The following is a 9,056-nucleotide window of genomic DNA, read 5'->3' as shown; positions in this document are numbered from 1 at the left end:
AATGAACTGTTATTACTGATATTTACTGATAACCGATATTAGTTTTTAAGATTTAAAAATGTTTTTTTCATGCGGAAAATTATTCAGGGGAAATGTATTTAAAAATAAAAGTGATTTAAATTTCAAATACGTGTCTTTGGGATTTTCATCACTTTTTTCGTTAGTTTGTTTTTTCTTTCTTTTTCTTTTTTTTTCTCTTTTTTTGCAGGAACATAAGAAAACCAACAAATAAATACATGAATAGTTGCTGGATAAACACATTTGTGTTTGCAGAAATATTAAGAATTAATAGTAATTCACGGTAGTTTAGATAAATTGCAACTTAATACACATAATTAGTCAATACATGTCATATTCAGGCCGTGATTACATTTTTTGAAAACAATTTCTTTGGGAATAAAACATAAAATACTTCCACACACATGAGAATAATAAGAATAAACATCTTAATTTATAAACGAAAATCCCAATAGGCCAGTTTATTTTGGTGGACTAAAGTCAAATAATAAAACGTAAAAATTTATTTTACATTATTATTAACTACTATTATTTTAATATTATAATTTATTTAAAGTATAATTATTGTAATAGCTTGTGCCACGTATTTTATTTTTTTGATTAACACACAATAATAAGAAGTATTCGTAAAAAAGAAAAGAAAAATATTTAAGGCCTTGAATCGGACACACCAGATGTTTAAACTTTCGTGTGAAGGACAGAAAATATTTCAGCCCAAGTGATGTTGTCATTTGTGGTTTAAGGCTATGACTCGGATGGCCGCGGGCGAACACAGACTCAGAGACAGAGCAGAGAGAGGAGATAGCCCATCAAAGCTCATCTGTGTGTCTGCTGGACGACGCTGCCACATTCAGCCGACAGGCGGCGCTGCAAAACGGCAGAAACGAGCAGAGAGAGAGGGCCAAGCACGGTTCCTCTTCTCACTACAGGAGCAAATTACACTGGGGACAGATTCTTGTTCTATTGTTTGAACGCCAGGGAAAGAGTGAGTGAAGGGGAATCCATCTCAGCTAAATTAACTTTGATTATTTTTCAAATTAAAAGATTTGATTTTTTTTTACAAAGATGGAAATATCTAAAATAATATTTCATGTACGTGACATTAATTAGCACTTATTCCTGTAAATAGTTAACTGGGATATTTCCAAGAAAATTAATTATAAAATAACTATTCTCTCATTTTTGTTTATTTTGCCTTTTTTTATTTACTGGTAACAGTTATAAAATTGGTCTAAAAGTAAGGTGACTTGGTGGTGAATTTGATCTGTAATTTGCACCCTTCATTTGCATTGGACAGTTAGTTATAATTTTGAGGATGACATATCTGTGCCTAAATAAATTGCCAGGGCAAGATATATTTCAACCATAATTCAACCATAATTTGTCATTTTAAGAGGACATCCAGTAACCAAGCAAACCGAGCAATTGCACATAGAGTGCTGGAAAAAGTGGGAACTTCACTGTGTGCTTTGTCTTTTTTTACCATTTGCAAAAAATAAAATAGAAAATTATGACCTTGTTAAAAGGCAGAAACACACCCAAAACACATTTTCTGCATAATAATAATAATAATAATAATAATAATAATAATAATAATAATAATAATAATAATAATAAACCAATTAATCTTATTACTATTAATATAGAAATGTGGATAAAGACTCTCAGTTAATCACACAAAAATCTAACAAAAATCAAAAATGAAATATTTATTACAGCATTTGTGACTGAACACCTTTTAAACATTACGTCACAGTCCTCATACAAGTATTTAATGTATTTTTGACAAAGCTTAAGGGAGACGGCATCTTATCATCTAGTGAGGAACACGTGCTGAAAAAGGAAGGAATTCATGGACATACAATATCAATGCCACAGCAGATCTGAAACTAGCAAAAACATTCTTTTTCAATTGAGGTAAACACATAGAATATCTAACATGAAACAATTAATAGACTGAACTCTGTACGAAGTTTGTTACAATATTCTCTCAGCTTTTTTCCCCCCAAAAGCATTGAGTTCATAATTTAAGTTTTTTTTTTCTTTTTTTTTTTAGTTATAGGTTTTTTGGTGCATCAACCATCAAATGCTTCTCCAGTGCCACAGATTCAACGTTTGTGTCAGTTATTGTCCTTATGGCAAGAGTGTTGATCCGCAGAGAAAGAAGAAGCGCCGTAGGATGTTGCTTTTCCACTATTAAGCTTCCTTCAAGAGGCTCTTACCAACGAGAGTCCAGGGTACAAAAAAATAAAATAATATTAAAATAAAAATGTATAAAACCAACACAATCCAGTGCTTGGGCAATTCAAACAAAGAACTTTTTTTCCTTTAAAACCTACAGGGCAACATTCATTCATGAACCAAAAAAAAGAGGGGCATGACAAATGTTCAAACTGAATCTTCTGGAGAGATCCGGTGTCATTTAGCAGCCTTTTTCCCATCATGCCCTGTTCTTATGGGGGACAGGACCTGATTGCCCTCTGTGGTTTGGAGCCTTTTTGAGATGTTCCATCTTCTTATTGTTTTTCTTTTTTTTTCTTTTATAGTGCTGTGCTGCGAGACAGTTTCTCCTCCAGGAAGGAGCACACACAGTGTGAGAGAGAGAAAAAGGTTAACCTTTAATTCTAAAACTAGCTCAGGAAACATAAACCATGTGATCAACGAAAAAAATGCACAAGTTTTAACTTATTTATCTATACTTTTTATACTACAGTAGTTATAACTCTTGGAGTCTTTCTGTTGTTTCTTTTTTAAATCTTCCAGAGTGATTTTTATTTTAGAAGCGTTTGAGCGCATCACATGAAAGTGTACTGAACATGTTTAAGATGGTGTGTGGAGTGAGTGCGAAAACGTGTGTGTGTGTGTATGTGTGTGTATATGCGTGTGTGTGTGTGCATCTGTCCGTTTGTTGCACACATGTACTGTACGTCAAAACATCCTCTGTTGATCTTTACCAAAAGCCCAAGACTTTACAAAGTGTTCTTGTCAGCTTGGTCCTCCGTTTTTGGATGAAAGTAACAAAATTGACAAGTCTAAAAAAAAAAAAAAAAAGAATTATCACAGCTCATCTGGAATTCTGTTTCTTTAGTGTCAAATTCTGGTCAAAAGGGTTCGCTTTTTATTCTTAAAAATAGTCTCAAAATAGGATTTATTGTGGGCTGCTGCTTTCTTTTTTTTTGTTTTCTTGTAGTAGCTGCTGTTGTCGTCGTGGTAGCAAAGTTCCCTTATACTATTGGGCATGGATGTCCAGGCCTTGTCCTCCAGTACTGGGGTCAATGGGAGTGAGCAAAGGGGGTCTCTGTGCAGACATGGTCATTCCTGGGTGCGACGAGGGTCCTCCATGCATCAGCATGGCGTGGTGGTGGTGAGGATGGTGAGGGTGGTGATGGTGGTGAGGATGGTGGGGGTGGTCGGGCAGGTACGCAGCGTGAAGAGGGGGTCCGTGTCGGAGCTGGGAGGGGTGGGAGGTCATCTGATGAGGGTTGGTGTAAGTATGCGGGGCCATGCTCATGCCCATAGGACCGCTCTGAGGTACGTACTCCCCTGGCATGCCTGGCAGACCTGAAAGACGACGACAGGAGAGAAGAGAAATTAATCCACACAGTCAATAAAACTATTTTCTCCATTAACAGGCCTTAATCCAATTTAAAGAAACAACTCTGACAACAGCAGATTTTATGACACCGACTGTGCAGCTTCTTGCTTTTAGCTTCGACAAGTAAAGAGAGACATTATTGCGAGGGTCTATTTTAGGCTATGGTGAGTGGTTTACAATGCCCAATAGCGTTGTGGTCAGGTCTCAGGTTGGAAAATGATCCTCAGTCATCCACAGACACTGCAGTCCTGGAGGATGTGAGGAAAACCAAGCAGCCGTATTGATGTGGAGAAGTGCTAATACTTTTTACAAGTGGAACAGTCAATTCCCCAGCTGACTTTAGCGACAAACTGAATAGGCAGGCACTCTCTCATGGGGAAGTGCCTCTGTGAACATATTTGATTTAGAATCCCTTAAAGAAGTTATTAAATAATTTAGGGACTTGGTTAGCTGAAGACAGCGAACATTAAAGGGATAGTTTGGATTATTTGATGTGGAGTGTTACGAGGTATTTATCATCATTCAGTGTATTAGCTACAGTAGATGAAGATCGACAAGCCCCCAGTTTAAGGAAGCAGAGAGGAGTACCAGCACGGAAGCGAACAACTTCAGCAGCAGACCAGTATTTTAGCCACTTTAAAAAAGGTGCAACTAAAAAAGTTCATATGAGTGTACAGTATATTTGGAATATTTTCAGGCACCTTTTTCTGACAAAAAACTGCACCGAGTATCACTGTCTCCAAACCAGCCGGACTCTATTGGCAAAATCTGTCATTTTTCCATGGGACACAGGAGTTGCTGGTCTACTGCTTCTTCAATTAATTAGTTTCTTTGTGAAATTATGTGACTTCAGTGTTGTAACATGTTCAGATTCACTTAAGTCAAATTATAGCACAAGCAAACCAACCAATCAAGCCAGCAAGTCCCATGGTCTGTGAGGTAAAATTACTGGTTTTGCCAAAGGAGTTTGATGGTTTTTGAGAAAGTAATATTTGACTTACATAACAACAGCTTCCACTTGGAAAAGGCTGTCTGACAGCAAGGTAAAGAGATGAAGAAATTATAAATCTATTTTTACTTTTAAAGCGCCTAAAATACCTTTTCTTGCTAACCCCTGTCCACAGCAGAGCATTGCTTTAGATTGCATGCTGGTACTCCCCTCTGCCTCTCCTAACTTAAGGGGCAACGACCAGCATCTCATGCACTGACTCGATAAGTATATATATAAGTATAGTATATTTACATTATCCTATAAAATATCCCTTTAAAGGCCGGGTTCCTCCCCTGAATTAAAACGTTTTGCACAAAATAAAGTGCTGCTCTTAGATGCATAGGAGGGGGAGTTTGGAAGTAGATAAAGATAAAAGGAAGTAAAAAAGATAAAAGAAAAGGAAGAGCAGGTGGGGTGTATTGATATCTCTTAAGACAGACTCTACTTCATATGTGTGGAGACCTCAGCATGCTGGTATCTCTCACACTGTGACAGGACCCAGGAAACAGAGCTGGCTCAGCAGTGCCACTGTTTGGCTTTTCACATGGCTTTTAGTTTGTTGTAATCAGAAAGGAGAAAAAAAAAACTAAGATGTGTGTTGGGAGGGGGCGGGGTTGTTCCTGGAGCCAGGGGCTGGAGTATGGGAACACGGCTGGTCTAGAGGGCCTGGACCTTGGGGAGAGACAAGTGAGAGCAGGGGGTCCCCGCTGGAGCCAGAGGGGGCCTGGGTCTGGGATTGGGTCTGGGCCGACCTGCTTTGTAATGTGAACCCCTGGGGGATTAGAAGCTGTAATAGGAGGGGAGAGGTCGCCGCAAGGTCACTAGGCATGCTCACTCTCTGCATTCCTCCACCTTAGTACACTGCAATTAAGAAATTACACTGGAGGGCCCCGGTGAGGGGAAGAGGAGGACAGAAAGAGGAGGGAAAAAAGGGACAGCAAAGGCCAAGATTAATGACCAGGCTCATTGGTTGAAAGCTGCGCCATTTTCTAATGTCAGTTCATTTGAAATGCACATGTTTGTCAGAGCAGGTCTCTTAAAATCTCACTACTGGGGTCATAAAATAAATAAATCATTCCGGGTGGGTGTTGGGGTATGATGGGTGCCCTCACCTCCATATAACCTAGAGAGCAGCTCCTGTTAAAAGGCCTGGCAGATGTTTTTGACACTGTAAGCTGCTAATCTCCAGCCTTGTAAGCTGCAGTCATTCCGTTAAGTAGATCTGAGACCCCCCTCCTTTATTAACAAGAGTGGTAAAACCATCTGAAGACAATAACCGAGGACACACCGGGCCTCGCTGGCCGCGCTGCACTTCTGTTATGGCACAGTGGTCCTGCTCAATGGCTGGGCCATAATTAAGTACCAAATATACCATATTGTGTGGCTGTGTAATCAAATCAAGAGAGGATAATATTCCTCTGTATTAAGCTATTAATGTAATTGGTCATGAAGCATAAAGTATGTTACGTAATTAAATAGTCTCAAAATTATATAGCCCTATATTAAGAATTAGCCAACCTGAGCAAATGTTGTCTCTGTGTGGCTGTTTTAGGGAACATTGCTTCCTGATTTTTTTTTTTTCTGCCGCCATTAGCAAAGACAGGAGGGGATGAGAGAGTGAGAGACAGTGAGAAACAGAGGACTAGAGGGGTGAAATGATCTCTGTCGGCAGAATTGCCGCTGTGACCCTTTGGAAAATCCAGTCTCCATTTACATATAAAGGGTTCTTTTAATCAAGGTAAGTGTTATTATATTGTGCCTCATTGGGCAAAGGGAGTTTAGGTGTTAAAATAAAATCTCTTCTGCCCTGCCGCCTTCGGGATGTGATATGTCTTGATTTTTCAAATGTCAGCACTGTGGCAGTAGTGGGAGGCGGAATGGCCAGCTTAATCAGACCGCCGCCATTTAGCTGGATAATAGTACAGGCATTATACGACATGACCCCACACAGATTGCAACAGAAACTCTTTCAACTGTTCTAGTCTCATAAATATGTCATTTATAACAAAAGTCTTAAGAAATCCAAATGGGGGAAAGAATTGAAAAATACTGAAAACTGTGACTTCTGCATGTTTTCTTGTCTGACGACGGAGAAACCGTGTTTTACATGAGACATTGAGTTGGATGCAGTGCAGCTCATGTTCTTGACCCTTAGATGCATAAGTGGGTCAAAATTTGTTTGTTTTCTACAGAACTGCAACAATTAACTTAATTACCCACTACACTGATAATCAATTAGCTGTTTTGAGTAAGTTTTCAAGAAACAATTCTCGGATTTCTGCTTCTCAAATTGCAATATTAACATACAGTTTCTTTACTTCTTTCATGTGATATTTTTGCAAAGAAATTTCATCATTGTCAACATATAGGTTAATTCAAACCCCTCTGGCAGTCACAAATACTGTGAAAGTAATGTAGAAGAGCTACTTTTTGATATTTAAATAATTTTGTTTTAAATTTATGTTAAAACTACGACAAGGAGTTTTTAACTGGTTATGAAACAGTCTCAGTTTATTACTAATGCCTTTAATGACCTACATAAGTTAAAGAGATCATTCACGAGAAGAATTCATGCCTGCCACTAAGTCAGAGTTTCCATAATTATTATTTTTTTTTACATTACATTTTGTGGTTATTGTGGTGAAAACACTACTGCTTTTGTCCACAGGGGGCTCCAGAATCAACAAAATATGAATGTTCTTTCCAGTACCTTTAAGTTTATGTTCATCATTGGCAATATTTATGTTGATAAGTTACTTAAAAACTATTTTAAGTGATATTTAAAGGTCTTGTTTTGCCCACAATCCAAAGATACTCAGTTTACTGTCACGAAGAAGCAAAGAAACCAGAAAATATTCACCTTTCAGAAGCTGGAAACTGACTTTTTTCTGTAAAAAAAAAAAATAGCTCTAGAGCTAATAAACATTTATCAGATTTTCTGCTGTAATCCGTGTGAGGTTGACCTCCTTTTTCCTCATATAATGCCTGCACTAAAAAATTAATGTTTGACAGGACCACCTTTAAGCGTTTTTTTAAAAACAGACTTTTTTTTCTCTCATTCAGAATGCAATGAAGACAAAAAAAATCCTAAACAGAGTTTGTTTAAGTTGCAGTTTGTGTGAGGTTGAGCCACCACCACACTTTTGGGTAAAGTGTCTGCACTATAAGGGCTGTGTGTGTGTCTGTGTGTGTGAGACAGAGCGACTGTATCTGTATGTGTGAAAGAGATCCCCTCCTTTTAGATGCAGTCATGCTTGTGTCTACAACCTTATAAATTTATCTCAATGTCTCCTCGCTCTTGTCTGTGAGTCTCAGGTCAGGCTAGTCACTGGCCCCCGCCCCCCCTTAAATCGTCTCCCTCCAGTAAAAAATAATCAAAACACACACGCAGCTCCCCCCTCCTCGCGCTCCTTCCTCCCTTTACACAGCTCAAACCAAACCCCCTGTGAAGGATCGGCCATGTCACCCACGGCCCGTATATCTCGCTCAGGGACCGTAATGTACTGCGGTGTTCCCGTCTTTGCATATAAGATAATTTGGGCATCAATCCTTCCCCAGACAGATTTATGTCACTCGGAGGACAGTTTCACTTCTCCTTCTTTATCGCTTCACTGGAGCCTGCTTAATTTCTCCCCGTCAGCCCCCTTCCCCTGGAGATGTTATTTTTTCCCTAAATGTCCAACATTTGCATTGGCTGTCCGGGATGGGGAGAGCGATGGCGCTGTTGTGATAAATAAATTTGTGCACGCCATGCCAGGTTTGTTTCTTCCCCTCCTTCTTCTGTTGTTGTTCCTGTTGTCTGGCGCCACAAGTCGGGTCCTCTCTGTCCCAGGACGGTCGGTTGCCCCTTTTTCCCAAGTCTTCAATTCATCCTTGGCTACTGACCCCCCTCTATGCCTTAAAGAGACAGTTCACTCAAAAACTGAAAATACATATTTTTCCTCTTACCTGTAGTGGTATGTATCCATCGAGATTGTTTTGCTGTGAGCTGCTGAGTTTTGGAGAGATGTCTGCCTCTCAAATATTATAGAACTAGATGACACAAAAATATATTTTAAAAACTCAACAGCAATGTCTCTTTCCAGAAATCATGACCAAGTTACTCAAGATAATGCACAGACCTTGTTGTGAGCAGTCTCATGAAGGAAGTCTTTTCTATTTTTCAGTATACTGTTGTTTAGCCTCTGCCAACTGTATCATTGCACGGAAGGAAGCATGCATCTACACATGAATGAGAGGTTCCTGGACGAGCCCAAAATCAGCTTAGGATGCCATTAATATTTATATCCCACGCCTTCACAAGCGCAAGCCTCTTCTCCATGAGTAGATGCACGCTTCCTTCTGCCACAAGGTCTGTAGTTTGGAATGATTTCTGGAAAGAGACATTGCTTTTTAAGGCAAACTATTTAGGATTTTCCAAAAAAAACATTGCATAGGCTTGAGCTCATACCG

General features: G+C 39.1%; 1 protein-coding gene across 8 annotated transcripts in view; it reads right to left on the bottom strand.

Annotated features, from left to right (window-relative positions):
* Positions 1-1,712: 1,712 nt before the first annotated feature.
* meis2a (Meis homeobox 2a) overlaps positions 1,713-9,056 on the bottom strand; it is a 109,807-nt gene continuing 102,463 nt past the window's right edge. For 4 of the 8 annotated variants that reach the window (XM_084742390.1, XM_084742394.1, XM_084742391.1 and 1 more), the window contains one exon: positions 1,713-3,579. In XM_084742390.1, the coding sequence (XP_084598516.1) occupies positions 3,248-3,579 (332 nt within the window). In that variant the 3' untranslated portion in view covers positions 1,713-3,247. The remainder of the gene's footprint in view (positions 3,580-9,056) is intronic. The other 4 variants (XM_084742395.1, XM_084742397.1, XM_084742396.1 and 1 more) reach the window with 1 other exon arrangement.

Source organism: Lutjanus erythropterus, chromosome 18 (assembly GCF_056507025.1).
Source record: "Lutjanus erythropterus isolate fLutEry1 chromosome 18, fLutEry1.hap2, whole genome shotgun sequence".
Taxonomy (NCBI): domain Eukaryota; kingdom Metazoa; phylum Chordata; class Actinopteri; order Lutjaniformes; family Lutjanidae; genus Lutjanus; species Lutjanus erythropterus.
This window is presented reverse-complemented; position numbering and strand designations above follow the sequence as displayed.